A 17,626-nucleotide genomic window follows, 5' to 3' on the forward strand; every position below is an offset into this window, starting at 1 on the left:
GATGGGCACTTCAGCCGTGGCAAAGGGGCAGTTCCTGAGTCCTCCAGACACTAAATAGCATCATGGTGTTGAGACGGGAGAGAGGGATGGTGCAGGGATTTTGTTTATCAGACTGACCACTGAGCTTAGGGCCTTGGCATGGAAGGCAGGTGCTGTGCAAGCAGCTCCAGCTCCAACCCAGGGGACCTCTCTTCTTTGGCTCACCCTCATCCTAAGTGCTGCGGAGGCAGGCCAGTGCTGGAAGAAGGGAGCTGGGTGGAAGCAGTGGTCAAAAATAATGGAGATGTGAACCCGGACAGTAAGAGGCTCCCCTGGAGCAGCTCAGTCTGAGCAGTGCCACTGCCACCGTGAGGGAGCTCATGCCACTCTGAAACTCTCCTGCCCCCGCTCCTTCCAAGTCGCCTCAGACCCTGAAGACAGTCAAATGCGTCCTGTCAGGTGCCATTCTATACAGGAAGGAGGTGGGGAAGAAGTAAGGAGCTGGGGAAGAAGAAAGGAAAGGGAAGACTGAAAGACAGAAGAAAAGGTGAGGCAGGGAAGGAGACGGAGGGAAAGGGAGCTTGAAGTTAGCGCTGTCAACCTGACAAAACCTGGATTGCCTGAAAGACGAGTCTGTGGGCACACCTGTGGGGGACCATCTTCATTATATTAATTGACATAGGAAGATCCACCTTAATTGTGAGTGGGGCCACTCCTGGGCTGGGTAAAATGAAGTAGACACACCAGTGACTGGCTCCCATTCATTCCTCTGTTTTCTGACTACTTCAAGCTCCTGGTGTTTAGACTTCCCATCCACGATGGATTCTACCTCGAACTGAGTTAAAATAAACCCTTTCTCCCTAAGGTTGCATTTGTCAGAGTATTTCAACATGGCAGCAGGGAAGAAGCTAAGGAGGCAGAGGGAGAGCATGGAGGGAGAGCACAGAAGGGAGAGCATGGAGGGAGAGCACAGAAGGGAGAGCATGGAGGGAGAGCACAGAAGGGAGAGCACAGAAGGGAGAGCATGGAGGAAGAGCATGGAGGGAGAGCATGAAGGGACAGCACAGGAAGAAGAGCACAGAAAGGAGAGCATGGAGGGAGAGCAGGGCTCACAGCTGTTGGCCCCATCCTCCCTGAAACACATCCCTGTTTAACAAAGTGTCAAGAGCTGAGCCTGTGGTGCTTGCAGAACCCATCTGGTGTGAAGTTTAGGACTCTTCCAAGTGGCCTGTGCCACCAAGGAGACCCCCAGCGAGGGGCCACTGCGGAGCGAAGGGCATCAGCAGAGCCAGGGAGGGACGGTATTACTGCCGGGTGGGCAGGCTGACTCTCCTGCTCATCCTTTCAGACCGCAGGAGGATGCAGAAGGACTTGTTTGGACAGGTCATGCTGCTGGCTAGCTCTGTTTATGGTGGCCAGCTACTTCCTGGTTGACAGGTTCACATCCTTTAGTGACTGTCCTGGGACACATCTTGGCATCAAGAGCCATCTATGCATGCTAGTGGCACAGACCTTACAAAGCCTATGCAGGAGACAACCCACAGGACCAGGAGTTCCACAAGGAACAAGAAAGAGATTATCAGCAGGTCCCCTCAGAGACAGGGAAGAGCTCTCAAAGGGGACTGACTGGGAAGGCAGCTTTCTGCACAGGCCGAAAGTCTCCTGGTGCTTCTGTTTTTAACCACACTGCTGTCCAATTGCTAGTGAGCTTGTAGGAGCACCCGCTCTGCCTTTGCAGTGACTGAGGTGCTGGAGTTAAGCTAGTCTGTACACTTGAACCCTCAGGACTCTGGCCACCAATGTCTGGTCCCTAATGACTCCTGCTGTCAATTTTATCTCAAGTCACACTGGGTCACAGGCAAAGAGCCAGGCCTAAGGAAGCAGGTGTCCCCTCTGCCCCAGCAGCTTTCCTCTGAGGCCACTCCCTCCTCAGGGGTTTATCAGGCTTCTTCCCAGTGAAAAACCAGGGCCTTCCTCCCAGTGCATGCCCTCATTCTGTGGTCTTTACAGAACAGTCTAGAACTCAGCTTTCCAGCTACTTCCTAGGTCCTGGGCCTAGCCCCCAATCAGAGATGAGTCTAAAAGTCTGGCACTGCTAGCCAGCACGGCTGCATCCCCTCACCATGCATTCGGGCGCGTTCACACAAGCTGCTACTCGGAGCTGATTATTTCTTTACCAACCTAAATAATTGAGAGTGTTGCTTCCGACGCTCTCCAGCGTCTGCATCATCAATCAGAGAGGGCAAAGGTCACCACAGAGAGGCCTTTACAACAAGTGACAGACAAGTCCAACAGTGGGGTGCCAACAGTCAGGGTGGCTCCTCACACACACTCTGGATGTGAGCCGCACTTGAGTCGGAGCTGCTAAGCTTTTGCACAACAGGACCAGAGAATCTTCCCTCCTGATGGCCCAACTCTCCACCACTCAGCTGCCTGGAGGATGAGCCACTTACAGGCTTGATGTCATGTGCCAGCTTCTAGCTATAGCAACAGTGTTGGGGAGGAAGCCTGTTTCTCTGAGGTCAGTTTTGAAAGCCAAAAGCAACTAACTGTCTTCTTCATTTCCAGAGTTCCACAGGTCTGTGCGCTCCTACCCCAGGGAGGGCACCGCATGGGAGTGTCAGTCAGATTCTGAGCTTTCCTGCGACAAGGACTGAACTCAAACAGGAGAGTTGGGAACAGGGAAAGGAGCATATTGGTGACAAAGCCTATGTTACAGATGGTCAGAGAAAAGTGAAAATAATTTATTCTATACTATATGAAAGACGTCCGTAATACCAGCAGAAGGAACTCTAACTGTATTTCTGCCTGTGTGATCCTGCTTCAAAATCACACATGTCTGGGCAATTCATGAATCCTTTCAGTGGGACTCTGGTACATCCAGTCTATGAATTAACAAGGAGGCAAGAGCAGAGAATGGTGGGAAACCCACAGTTACCCAGTGTAAGGAGCCACACAGAGGACAACACAGGACAGATGTAACCACAGGACACTTAGTAAGAGGGTAAAGTTTAAATAGCATTGATGTCAGAGGGAAGAAGCATGTCCTCGGTGAGAACGGAGTCAGCACGGACAGGCGAAGCGGCTCTCACAGGCTGCAGTGGACGACTCCTGACCAAGAACATCCCAAGCCCTGGGCCACAGCCCTGGAACCCTGAGGAAGCTGCTCTAAAGCAGTAAGGCCCCCGGCAGTGGCCGGGACTGGGATGATTTCAATGTCTCCTGCAGGCTCTGTAGCTGCCAGGGCTACTTTGGAGGGCCCTAGAAACTTTACAAGTAGAACTTAGTCGGAAGAGCTGAAGTTGTGTCACTGAAAATGATACCCAATCCTCAGTCCGTCTGTCTGATCCTCCCTGTCCACTGTGCAATTAAAAAATTCTCTGCATAACATAACCCATGTCCACTCCAAGAACACAGGGACACCTGACTATGGCCTGGACTCCCTGAAACCATGTCAGAACAAGTCATTCCTCCTCCTAAGCTGCCTCTCAGGTGCTGTGTATTTTGATCACGGTGTGTTGTGCAGGACTATCCTCTGAGCCAAACCGCTGCCATGGGATCAGAGGTGCCTGCTTGCAAAACACTGTCACAGCTGGGCTTTTGGACTACTGATATCTTGTATAAGGAATGTCAGGGAGGGTGAGGGCCCCTTACCTCAATACTCAGTCATCCACCCATCAGCTGTGTGTTAATTCTGCCCTAACTCAGAGAGGGCTAAAGTACAAGAATGGGGCAAGAACTGGGGAAGAGGTTCCCATCTGTGTAGCCATCGGAGTCATCCATTCTGGGTGCAGAATGCCTTTCCACATAGCTGCTATAAGGCCACCTTGCTCACAGCCCCTTCCTTACCTGCACTCTGTTAGCAAGGCTAATGGACTCGCTCACTGATTCTCCAGAGTGAATGCTGATGGAATTGTACCTTGGTTTGTCCTTAGGACATTGGGGAGGGTGTGTGTGTGTGTGTGTGTGTGTGTGTGTGTGTGTGTGTCCCAGGAGGGAATTAAAGTAACACAGCAGTGTGGAAGAGGCCCAGAGTCCCCACAGGAAGCCAGGGACTCTACCTACCTTTGCCATAGAAGAACTTGCGGTAGTAGTAGGCCCCAAGGTCAACGTGCTCTATGATGTAGCGCTTGACCTTCTCCCGGTGGATGGGCTGGTTCTCCCGCGGCACCTCCAAGACAGAGACACCTGCATTGGTACAGTGTGAGCTGAGGGAGGACTCAAAGGAGCAGCTCTCCCCAGAGCTGAAAGAGGCTGAGTTGGCCCGAGAGAGGGCAATCCGTCTGTCGCCCTCCCCACCGGTCTCATTGCGAAAGTACGGACAGCTGAGGACCAGGTCATTGCTCTTCCCATCGCCCTCATCAGCATCTGGGTTCTCCTTGGAATTGAGGTCCTCCTTGCTGCCCAACGGGGACTCGCAGCCTCCAGCTGGGCCTCCTGGAGTCTGTGATGCTGCCGAGGCCCCCGTGGTGATGTTCTTTCTCTTGCCCACACTGGCCCTAGTGGCCATGGCTTCATTGATGTTGAAGAGGATGCTCTGCACATCGTAATGGGCAAAGCACCTCTGGCAACTCCACGGGCGGATGCCCCGGTCCAGGCGGCCCTCCTCCAGGTCGGAAGTGAACTTGAAGGTCTCGTGCTCACTCTTGACTGTCCGAAGTCTTCGGAAGAGTGAGGTTTCCACAGACTCTGACTTTAGCCTGCGCTTGAAGGGCTTGTCTCTGTCCCTCCCCATCAAGAGGCCACCGTCCATGTAGTCCAACCCTGAGATGCGGATGAACTCTCCTCTGGAAATCTGGGCTGCAGCGTGGAGGCTGGGGGAGATGGCAGTGTCACAGGGAAAGAAATCGGGAAACCCAAAGGTGCCAGTCACTTTAGGGTCGTAACTCTCCATTCGGTACCCTCGGAGCATGGCAAAAACATTCTCCCCAGACAGACCCTGCCTGTCAATAGAGGAGGTGCTTCCATACTCCCTGTGCAGGGCCGCTCCAGTGTTGGGGTTGACTGCGTGTTGGTCCAGGACATCCTCCGTATCAATGTCACTGATGGTGATGTCACTGTTGCTCCTCTGTCGTATGGGGTGGAGCCCTCTTTGGGGAGAATGGACAAAGATGTCTCCAATGGTATACTTTGCCTCCACAAAGTCCAGGTCCAGCTGCTCCTCTTGCTGCCTGTCACCCTGGTCATTTTGGCCATTCTGGATAATAGAGGTGACACTCTCGTAGCTGGACTGAGACCGGCTCTCCCACAGCATCTTGCAAGCCAGGTCCTTGGAGCAGTCCTTTTTAGGAGGCCACTCAGACACTCTGGCCCTCACGCCCATCTTGGGCACTGCTGGGGTACCATTGGCTGGCCCACCCCCACCTCCCCCACCCTCACTCGGACTGGAAGTGTTTAAAGTAGCAGGTCCCATGCTGCCATTGATGGCTTTAAATTTCCGAGCAAAATAATCATCAGACTGCATGATTCTGGAAGGGTCCTTGAATTTGGAGGCAGCTCTGCCAAGCTTGTGCTTCTCTGCCTGTGACGGCCTTGGATCACTCATATCCACAGAGGCAAGAAGCCGTCATCAGCAATAGTGGTGTGAACTTCCCTCCATGGATATCACACAACACTGTAACAAACACAGACAGAAAGGCTGGCTGCTGTTTTCACCAAAAGCAAACAGCATCCTCAAAGCATGGTTTCTCCGAAGCCACGACAAGTGACCTTTCCAACGGCTGTGGCGACACGGTCCCAGCTTCAGCAGCGCTGCATTCAATCCTTCTGTCCGCTAGCTGTCCACCTGAATTAGAAGACAGAGAACAGTCGATTGTGACGGACACAGTTCAGGTCAGTACCAGTCTACAGGCGATTGATTTCTCATCTCTCACCCTTGCCTCTGCTGATATCAACCCTCCTTACACTGTCTCACAGCTCAGGCGTGCCTGACTATCCTGTTATGCAAGGCTGACTGGAACTCTTAAGGAAACTTTCGTAGGATGCAGGATTCACTACAGGCACCACACAGGAAAAGATACAAATGTATGGAGCAGAACAAATCAAATGTACCTTTTGATATCTCTTTATTTTATCTTTATACAAAATTTTACTAACACTGCATAATTTCTCAGCTTTGACAGGCTAGGTGACTTAATCATCAACCTGAGAACGAAATAGCTCTTGTCCCTTCCATAAGTATCCAACTACAGTTCATTTGGCCAAGATTAAAAATCTCAATCAGCTCAACAGTTTGAGAACTTTTGGGCAAGCTCCTGGTGGCCAAGATGAATAGATGGGCATTCTTGAGAAATGCAGACATTTTCCTAGAGTAGTAGCTGCTTTGTCCCAATACTAAAAAAAGCTATCTGTCTGCGCATGGCCTCATGCTATTTACCCCAGAGACATTACGTAACCGAGAAGATAAGGGATCTCAGGATGTGACAAATGGAGGGAGGGAGAAGATGCAAGCAGATGCACAGACAGATATCCTGACCTGTGTTCTCAGACACAAGGGAATGGCTGCCTCTTCTCAATCACCTAGAATGACTATTTTTAAAAGGATTGCAGACTGCTATGAATTGCTGTTATTTCCTATACAATTTAGACTCTTATGAAACAGTCCTTGGAAACCAAGTGAGTGACAGCAGAAAAGCAAACATTCTGGCCCTCTTCCACTGAATCACATTTGACTCTGTGAACTAGGCTTCCACAGAACCCATCAGTTCTTTGGATGGCTGCTTTTTACAGACAATAAAAATTTAAACTTAAAAATATATGCTGGCTAGGGAGCTGCCTCAGTGGGTGAAAGTGTTTATATGACAGCATGAGGACCTGCATTGATATCCTGAGAAGCCATGTAAAAGCAGTCATGACTGAAGTATCTGTAGCTTCAACACTGGCAGATGGAAACAGGTGGATCTAGGAGCCATCCTTGCCATCCCAGCCAAAATTTCAAGCTCTGGGTTCAGTAAGAGATCTGTCTCAAAAACTAAAGGGGGGGGGGCGGGAAAGGAAGTGAGGTGTTGTACACCTCTGGCCTCTCAAGAGCACTTCCGGGGGCACACATCCACACATACATGCCTGAGTGTGCCCCCACACCCTTTCTCTTTAAAGCCTCCTACCCTCACACGGGCTCTAAGATGAGAAGGAAGGCACGAAGGACACATATCCAAAGCATCGATGTTGATTCGAGCATAAGAGAAGCCTGAAACAGCCATGTGACAAAAATAAAAAACCAATAATGTCCTAGCAAAACATAACTTCTCCAAACTGACCCAGGAATGGAAAATGCAAATAGATTCACTGGCACTGAAAAGAACAGAAACTTATTCCTAACAAAGATGTGACAAAACACCTATGAAATGCTAAGGGCCTCCCTGGTACCTTCTCTGAGATGCTCTTCCTATCCTCCTTTCTTCCTCATGTCCTGCACACACTGAAGGACTAACATGTAGGACACAAAGTGGGAAAATACACAAGATCCCTGCACAGCCCATAAGGAGCCCAACTCCAGCACTGCAGAGCTGAGTCAAACAGGGTCTCTTGGAGAGGAGTGGGGAGTGCTGAGGCTCGGCTACCTCACAGACCCGCTAAATCACGTCAACCAACAGACCCACTAAAGCCACGTCAACCAACAGACCAGCTAAAGCCACGTCAACCAACAGACCCGCTAAAGCCACGTCAACCAACAGACCCGCTAAATCACGTCAACCAACAGACCCGCTAAAGCCACGTCAACCAACAGACCCGCTAAAGCCACGTCAACCAACAGACCCGCTAAAGCCACGTCAACCAACAGACCCGCTAAAGCCACGTCAACCAACAGACCCGCTAAAGCCACGTCAACCAACAGACCAGCTAAAGCCACGTCAACCAACAGACCAGCTAAAGCCACGTCAACCAACAGACCCGCTAAAGCCACATCAACCAACAGACCCGCTAAAGCCACGTCAACCAACAGACCCGCTAAAGCCACGTCAACCAACAGACCAGCTAAAGCCACGTCAACCAACAGACCCGCTAAAGCCACGTCAACCAACAGACCAGCTAAAGCCACGTCAACCAACAGACCCGCTAAAGCCACGTCAACCAACAGACCCGCTAAATCATGTCAAGTATTAGCAGCATGCCTAGGACTAGTGAGGACAAGATGTTGGCCAGCAAGATAAGCCACAAAGCTATAAAAATTAGGGGCTAGTCTTACTTAGCATCTTCCTGGCTGGGCAAATAGCTGTGTGACAGAACTCTGGATGCTGGTGAGGCTCCATGTGCTGTGTGTGTGAGCTCTCCCCCTCGTCCTCTTCCCTCTCTCTGTGTGGCTCTCCAGTGTGGTGTTCTCTCCCATCTCTGTCTTCTGTTCAGCCCTACTTTCTATGCTGTGTCTCAACTACATCATACCGAGTACCTTTTGAGTCTTCCAGCTCCCTCACACTTTAGGCTGCTGTCTGAGCTGCGCCCTCTAACTGAAGCACCAGCTGCTGGGCAGAGCTGACCACAGCATCAGCCTCCTCCTGCACCAGGTTCCCATGGTGTTGGCTACTTTCTCTCTTTTGTACTTTATAGCAGATTCCTGATTCTCTCCGTATGAATCTCCATTCAAAGCAGCCCCATGGGTTCAGGGTTACATCATTTTGCTCACAATTTCTTTTGTGGGGATCAGTACAGTTTCTAGTATGTGGTAAATGTAGCAAAAATCAATAAATAAACAAACAAGCAAATCAACAAATAACTAAAGGAATGCATCAGCTGCTAACACTCGATAATAAGAGACTCTACTAAACTGGCTTTAACTGTAAGAGTTCAGGGCTGGGGATGTAGCTCAGTCGGTAGAGTTTGTGCCTGGTGTTCATGAAGCCCTGGGTTTGATCCCACCTCTGCACACCACTTGGCATGGCAGTGCACTCAACCCACTGGGGAAGGAAGGCTGTAGGAGCAGAAGGTTAAGGTCACCTCCGATACATAATGAATCTGAGGTCAGTCTGGACTACATGAGACTTTGGTTCACTATAACTTTACAGATATATGTTTACAAGGTCGATTGGATATTACTATTATAATATTACTATATTATATTACATGACAGGATATTACTGCTACATGCTTTTTCTCAGACCCTTACAATGACTACGAACTTAAAACCCAGCAGCTATTCCATTCTGTAAAGGGGGCATCCTATCCCACTGAGGTACCAGCCAAATGAGCTGCAGACAGCCCAACTTGTAGACGGCAAAAGGCTGCCACCCTTCATTCTGTTCATTCACATCCCAGCAACTCCCCCTGGCAAGGTAGAGTCCCAGAGAAGCAAGCAATCAACAGTCCCCAGAGCATATCTGCCATGGGTCTCTGAGCCTGAGGGCCGTGCAGAACCCTCTTCTGTTAGGTAGAACAGAAGACACTCCCAATGTATGCTATGAACAGCTCCATTACAACGAAAGATGTTGTGGAAAACAGGGGACTTGGTATTCCATCCCTCAAGCTTCATGTCAGAGTTAGGAGCAAAAGCCTGAGACAAGAAGTCTCTACAACCTTCTTCCTATGATCAGCCATGTGCTTGCTCTTCTTGGCTTGTCACAAACACTGGCTTTGATAGCATATTGGCAAATTTGGGGGCTAAGATGATAAGTCCTAGCACATTTCCTTACAAGACATGAAAGGAAGGCACTGACATATCAAGAAGGTATGTTATGAAGTATACCCGGCACTGAATGGGTACCTAGTTAACATAGCCTTCTAACCTACTCTGTCCTGCTAGGGGTAACATAAAGACAAATGTTTTCTTATGTAAATGATAAATAAATTCATGCTTCCAAGTTCCCAAGTCCAGTCACTGACGCTGAGGGAAGGGGGAGACACAGGCCTCCGGAGATTATTAGTTTTCCTTCTCACGCTCATTTTCAATATCAAGAACACTCCACCCCCTATCCTTACAGCTATTCCTTCCCTATCCCCTTCCCTCCCTCCTTCCCTCTATCTGTTGTGTTTTGTTTTGTGTGTGTGTGTGTGTGTGTAGTAGTAGTAGCACTAGCTAGCCTCAAACTCACTAATGTAGCCAAAGATGGCATTGAATTCCTGGCCCTCCTACCTCTACCTCTCCAGTGTGGGAAGACTGTTCCATACACACACTTTATGCTGAGGATAGAACCCAGGGCTTTGTGCTTGTCAGGTGAGTGACTCTACCAACTACATCCCCAGCTACAATGAGTCTTGCACGGTGTCAGGTTCTATGCTTTCTGCTGTCTATCAAAAGTTAACAACCTGCCGGGCGGTGGTGGTGCACGCCTTTAATCCCAGCACTTGGGAGGCAGAGGCAGGTGGATTTCTGAGTTCGAGGCCAGACTGGTCTACAGAGTGAGTTCCAGGATAGCCAGGACTACACAGAGAAACCCTGTCTCAAAAAAACCAAAAAAAACCAAAAACCAAAAAACAAACAAAAAAAAAGTTAACAACCAACTGTCTGTGGACATTAGAAAAAAAGAAAAAGGAAGCTGTGTGGACTCCTGGGAATGAGCAGGAGACCTGCAGTGAGAAGCTAGGGAGGGCAATGGAAGACAGCTCAAGGACAAATTCGGGGACTGGGAACCCGAGAAGGATTGGCCCTCAGCTAATACCCAAGGTATTCATCAGAGAAGGACAAGACAGAAGCACAGCACCTCGCTGCTGGAGTACAGCTGTCAGTAAATAAGATGCACTTCCACGTCTTCCCTGAGACATCAGTGAGTCTTAAAGACTAATACTGTGCTTATAATCAAGCCTCTATCAGGACTGCAGCTGTAGCAAATGGTTGAAACCCACAAAATGCACACATTATGAGTCCCATTCATAGAAAAGAGTGGTTAAAATTATATAGCACATTGATAATACGAGGGAAACTATGGGGAAATGCTTATTCTCCACAGCAGAATCCAATCAGAGAAGGTCTGAGGAACGTGCAGAGAAACAAAGGTACCCCACCCCACGCTGACTCTCCCTGTGTCCAAAAGGACAAGAACTAGGCTGTGGCGTCCTCTGAAGTCTATCACCTGAGCCACCCAGATGTTCAGTATGCTCATCCGACAACCTCCAATGCACATGTAGATGTGTAGTGACCTGAGAAATGGGTTTTCATAGTGGTTCATCTTCTCTATCCACCTGACTGGATTTGGAATCACCTAGGAGATACACCTCTGAGCCTTCCCCTGAGAGGATTTTCAGAGAGATTTAGCTGAGGAGGAAAGATCCCTCTGGGATGTGAACAGCAGCATCCATGAGCTGGGTCCTAAACAGAAGAAAAACAAGGAAACGAGCTGAGCACCGGCATTTCTGTCTCTCTGCTTCCAGACTAATGAGATACAGTGTGACCAGCTGTGCACACAGCAGAGCCTGCCTCCCCACCATGGCTGCTCACACACACAGCAGAGCCTGCCTCCCCACCATGATGGACTTTCCAAAGAGTTAAAACCTTCCTTAAACTGACTTTGTCAGACATTTGTCACAGCAATGATAAAAGTAGTCAAGACAGCTGTTATTAAATAGTAACCATTAGTGACAGGCAAATTCAATCAGAGTATGACAACTTTTTTGTTAAATCTTGGCAGGAAAATAAGTGCTTCATTCAGAGACTTTTAAAAACAAAATATGGATCAGGTAGCAATGTTAACATGGCCACAAAAATGCAAAACTCACTCTGGAGTTTTACAATATGAGGTAAACTACACATGGGTTCTACCTTGGTAGAAAGCTCACACTGGCATTATATCCACAGTTCCTTAGGCAAGCCTTGTGTTACTGGGAGGTGGGGTCGGGGGGCGTTCCCCAGTGTGGGCTTCAAGACAGCAGATCCCCAAGGTACAGTTAGGATGTTTTGCATCAGAGTTCACGACTTTATGATGAACCTGGAAATATTCAATCCCTAGAGAGCCCCTTATGATGAACAGCCTTGGAGGAGCAAGGGAAACAAGGGAACCTGAGCCACAGGTTTTTCAGATGGGATGCTAGTTTCACATGACGGGCAGGGCCCCAGACTGTTATACAAATTGTCCCCCCTTTGCTGCCCCACACCCCAAGTCCCTTCTCAAAATTGTGTCTGGCCCTGGGCTGGAACTCATGATCAACTTACATCTAAATCTATAAGGCTGCAGCCCCAGGTGCCAGGATGGAGCAGGGAGCAGTATCATAGCACATGGGTCAGACACAGAAAATCTAGTTTGCTTCTTTTTATCGCCTGCTGGCTCCTCCTCCTGGGGCTTCCTGCAGATGCTGGTGTTCCAGCTGTCTCTAGCTGCCTTCTCTAAATTCTGAATGCATCCTGGAGATGCCACACACCCTCCCTATGCTGATGATTCAGTCTTAACCCACAACCCAAAAGCCCTTTCACTCAATGCTTCCTATCTGCACTGTGACTGCTCGTGCTTTGGTCCAGCCTCTTGAGCCCTTGCCCAACACGGTCACAGCAAGTTCTCATACAGATCATCAAGTCCACATCCAACCACAGCCTGTCAAGTTCACCACCCAGCCTTCCCTGAGACATGCTTCTCTTCCCTCCCTGCTCCAGCTGCCACCAACCTGGTTGGACCCTCATATTCCCTCAGAAGAAAGCCTGCTTGATTAAGTCAGCATGGAGCACTGTACCTATCCCGATCCTTGCCAGGGCCTGGCCTCCTGTCTCTGTGTCCACACGGCTAACTTCATGTTATTATCCAGGGTGTTCTGTATGCCTCCTACCGGCAAGACCTTCTTCCCTATCCTTGTCTATGTGTCTGACTATTTAAATCCTACATACAGCAAGTCTTTCAGAAGTTACCTCTGTGAAATGTTCTCAGGTGCACTATCAAGTCTCCTTCAATATGCACTGTAATAATCCAACAGGAGAGACGTTTCCAACAAAAGAAACTAGATATACACATGCAAAATATAAAATTGGACCCTACCTAACTCCACATATAAAAACCACTCAAAACGATTAAATAGAAAAGTGCAAAAACTATAGACTCACAGAAGACAAATGAGTCTAGAGAGATGGCTGGGAAGGTGCTTGTCCTGCACTCACATAAAAGTCATGCTTCATGGCACATGACTTACACCAGGAGTGACTGGGGGTGTCGAGACAGGACGATCCCTTGGCCCAGTGGCCAGCCACACTGAATGGGAAAACTCCAGGACAGTAAAAGACCATGACTTAAACATTATGGAGGAGAATGACTGAAAAAGGTGTGTAATGTTGACCTCTGGCCTACACACACACACTAACCCTAACCTACACACACACACACACACACACACACACACACACACACACACACACGAAATATTGCTCACGGAAGTTGAAGTGTGAGCGCAGGCTTGGCAGCAACCTCCTGGATAAAGCACCAACAGCACTGTCAGCCAAAGACAATGATTGGGAATTGGACTTTGTCAAAATCAGGAATGTTTGTGTATCCAGAAGACTACAGCAGACTGAGGTAGGCAGGCATCCCTGGCATGGGAGGGCACATTTGGGAACAGCCTTGACCTCACTCAGGTCAGGGTAGAGGCCCAGGATGGCTAGGTCCAACCAAGCAGGAAGCCTTTCCCCCTAGCCCACAGGGAGAGTGCCTCTTCGGGAGTTCCTTGCCCTCACAGCTAAGTGGTCAGTGGTAACTGGGAGCCCCATGGTCACCATCTAAATGGCCTTTTAAACTCATAAAGACAGCACACCATGACAGGACGCAATCACTTCCACCCACAACATCCAGTTTGATCCTACAGGAATGTTCAGAATCACCAGACTGCATACCATACGTTTTGGGGACTGATAAGTCCAAAGACAGATGAAAGGATGTTTAATAAAGGCCTCAGACATGGAGGAGCCACCTCCTGCTCACCACAGAAAGCACCCGAACACACCTGAGAAGCATGTGTAACATGGGCCTTTTAGGCCCCTCTAAGCATCTACTGTTTAATCTAATTTTCCCTCATGAAATGTCTGGCTTTGGCTCAAATTGAATCAGCATTTCCATTATAAATCTCTATTTCCACGTTTTCCAGGTTTGACTGTAAAATGTCTTTTGCACAAAATCTGACACGGGCAGAAGCCTGAATTTTAATGCTTTTCATTGGCAAAATGTGTCCTCCCCCCACCCCTTCCCAAAATCAGAATCATAGTTTTTACAAGTCAAACACCTGGAAACATGTCTACAAGAGAAAGAGAAATCCTGAGTGGCTCCTCCAGTGTCCGACTCCTACCTCAGTTCTAACACACTTCTACAGGAATCTATTAACACCGAACATCCCCAGACGCCACATAAAGACTTGACCTTCTACCCAGGCTATGACTGCTGAGACTGCACAGTTCTCTCCTGAGGATGGGGGCACTGCAGCTGGACAGGGTCCCCAGCTCTGGGGGATGGGATTGGGGTGGGAGGTGCTCTGGCTTCTAGGTCAGAGTCAAGGCTGGCAGAGAACAAGTTGGGCCTTGGTGCCCCAAGGATGGAGCCCAAAAGGGAGGGAAACAGAGACCAGTCATCACTACCTAGAACAACTCAGTCTCTCTCAGTATGGCCAAAGAAATTTCCCACCTCCTGTCCCAAACAATAGTCTCTGATAGCCACACAGCTCTGTATTGGTAGCCAAGACACAAAAATTCCAATGTTTTAGGCATACAGTGTTGCCCACATGAGATACCTATACAGAGAACAAGAGGAAATCTGACAGAGCCCAGAAGTTGCAGACACTTAAGGCTACCGTGTGGCTTTGAGGATGAAGTCTCAGCTCTGCAGACCTCTTTGGTCACAATACTGAGGGACAAGTTCCCCCCAGCAGCTTCACATGGTACCTGTCATTAACAAAAGCTCTCAGGATAAGCCAAAACAGGTATTAAATTAACCCTCCAATCCCCGGGCTGTGGCGGCTTGGTGCTTAAGAGCACAGACAGCTCTTCCAGAGGACTGAGTATGATTCCCAGAACCCACTTTGGGTAGCTAACAACTGTCTGTAACTCTCGTTCCAGGAGATCCAACACCCTCTCTGGCCTCAGCAGACACAAACACATGCGGCACACATAAACACAGGCTAGTAAACAACAGGCTTTAGCAGAACGAAGAGACAGCCCACACACTATAAAACTGCATGGATAGTTTCCAAGAATCAATGCCACAGAAGTCCTTGGCTATGTGTTCCCTTTTGTGTGTGAACTATAATCACGTTACTTTAAAAGTAACAAATAACCAACCTTTCCGCAAAGAGATTCACAAGTGACAGAAGAGTGAGCTGACAGAAAGGACATGTCAGACCCCATCTCCTGTGTCCACACAGCTGAGCAGCCTAGCTTCTCCACTGTTTCCAATCAAGGAGAGGAAGTGAGAGGCTGGTCAGCCTGAGACAGGTGCGGCTTCTCTTACCTCAGGAGGAAGGGAGATGATGACAGAAAGGAGAGAGAAACCCAAGAAAACTGCAGATCTCTTCCTCCTGTGAGGTTGTGAGCAGTGAGTGACACACCTTGTCTGTACACACTCCTCCCTGTGTGGTTGTGAGCAGTGACACACACCTTGTTTGTACACACTGGAGACTGCATATGACAAAACCAGGCTTCACCACCTACTATTTCCGCAGACCCAGAGAAGCAGCCAAGCTGTCCAAGAATCAGCAAGAAGCTATTCTAGGGAACCTTTACGTGCTTGTGTGCTCAGACTGCGCTGCAGGAGGCAGCACTGTAGTGTCACCACACAGGCTCCGAAATCAGATGGCCCTTCTGTAGCAGCTGTCAGATCTGCAGGTTCTCACTACTGGCTTTTCATACCTGCTCTTAACATCCTGATTTGTTTCCTTAGTTCTTTCTGAGAGAGAGTCTCGTTTTGTAGCTCTGGCTGGCCTGGCACTCAGTACGTAGCACAGGCTGACTCAGACTCATGGCAATTATCTTGTCTCAGCCTCCCAAATTCTGTGATTTCAGAGGATGTGCTATCACCTGGCAATAACACCTGACTTTTGGATGGCAGCGCTGGACTAGAATATGCAGGGCACCGCGTGGGAGCCACACACTCATCTTTGTATGACAGTGGTCAGCTTGCCTTCGAAACCCACAAGAACGACAAGAACACTTACACGTACACATAAGCTGGGAAGGAACCATTTCTCCTGTCCCTATCCTGAACGTGTTCCTAAGCTAGAATATGTGGCTATTCTGATAAAATGCAACTGCCTAAAGAAAGAACCCAAACAGAGGCAGGATGTGGTTCACATCTGTAATCCTCACATAAGAAGTTGAGGCAAGATTCCTTTTTTTCCAGCATGTGTATATGCATATGTGTGTGTGTTGTATGGGTGTATATGTAGGCATGTGTGTGTGTATAGGCTGGTGTGTGCGTGTGCATGTGTGTGTGCGTGTGCATGCACATGTAGGCTAGATAGATATCCACATTAGGTAATTTGCTCGGTCACTCTTAACTCTTTACGACATTTACTTGCTTGTTTACATTGTGTGTATACAGGAGTGCACACATGCATGTGAAGACAGCAGGAGTTGCTTCTCAAATTCCATCACAGGGCCACTCTAACCTCATCACTGAGCTTCAGGCTGAGTGACAGATCCTGAAGGAGGTTGTTGTCTGGCCTACTCCACACATGCTCACATGGGCTGCCCAGCACAGACACAGGAACACATACACACATATCCAAGACCTCGGACAGAAACAAGAGGCAGAGGGCCAGCATCCCCAGAAGGCCGTGAGAAGAGGCCGGCTCCCCCAGATGTCTTAGGGAGCCCAGTCAGCTTTCTGTTACTAAAATGAGGTTCCTGCAGCTGGGTACTTAAGAGGGGGAAGCTTAGTTCCAATTCTGGAAATTTCTAAGCATGGGATAAGGATGAGCAGGGGAGCCAGAAGCTCTGAATGGGGATTCTATCCTCCAACAGTTCACTCTTACAAGAACTAGTTCAAGGTCCTGGGGGAAAGACCTTCATCCCTCTGAAGGAAGCAACCAAGGGTCTCTCCTGGGCCCCAGCTAACCTTCAGAATTAAGACTAAGCCTCTATTCTTGGGCTGTCTTTTAATCATTTGTCTGATGAACCCTGCCTTGTAAGACATGTTCTGTGCAAGATGGTGGATATTTTTCTATATTTCTGGTCATCTACACTTCTCCTTTTGAGAGGTGTCTGTGACTTACTGGGTATTTTCAGGTGTTGAATTTCTTTTAGTTTATCATATATTTTAGACATTAATCCTTTATCTGATACACAGCAGGCAAAGTTTCCCCGTACCATAGTTGCTGGTTCAAGCATCTAGATTGTTTCCTTCAATGTAAAAACCTTTGTAAGTTCAATTACTTTAGGAAAAGAGAGAATGGTATTACAAACAAACAAACAAACAAACAAACAAACAGACCCATCAGTGTCTACCCAGTTCTCAGAACATATCATGAAAGCTGGGAGTGGAGTCCACATCTCAGCACTCAGGAAACAGACAGGAAGATCAGAAGTTCAAGGCCAACCTCAGCTATGTAGGAAGGGCTATATGACACCCCATGTCAAAATACCAAAGTAACTCAAACATAGTTCCCTTCAGAGACAGTATGAGCCAACCATGACCCAGCCGAGACAGAGTCTTCTGTCTACAATCCTCTCCTCTCTCAGTCTCTCTTCTGTTTCCTTAAGACCATGTGGAAAAGACCCATGACCTGCCTGTGCACCATGAAAGGCTCCTAACCTGTCTGCCCA

At 48.7% G+C, this 17,626-nt stretch overlaps 1 protein-coding gene across 6 annotated transcripts in view; it reads right to left on the reverse strand.

Moving 5' to 3' along the window:
• Sipa1l2 (signal induced proliferation associated 1 like 2) overlaps positions 1-17,626 on the reverse strand; it is a 146,166-nt gene that overhangs the window by 65,850 nt on the left and 62,690 nt on the right. For 5 of the 6 annotated variants that reach the window (XM_076916051.1, XM_076916054.1, XM_076916050.1 and 2 more), the window contains exon 3: positions 4,045-5,764. In XM_076916051.1, the coding sequence (XP_076772166.1) occupies positions 4,045-5,524 (1,480 nt within the window). In that variant the 5' untranslated portion in view covers positions 5,525-5,764. Of the gene's footprint in view, positions 1-4,044; positions 5,765-10,979; positions 11,002-17,626 lie in introns of those variants that run through there. The other variant, XM_076916052.1, reaches the window with a different exon arrangement.

This window comes from Arvicanthis niloticus, chromosome 18 (genome assembly GCF_011762505.2).
Source record: "Arvicanthis niloticus isolate mArvNil1 chromosome 18, mArvNil1.pat.X, whole genome shotgun sequence".
NCBI classification, from domain to species: domain Eukaryota; kingdom Metazoa; phylum Chordata; class Mammalia; order Rodentia; family Muridae; genus Arvicanthis; species Arvicanthis niloticus.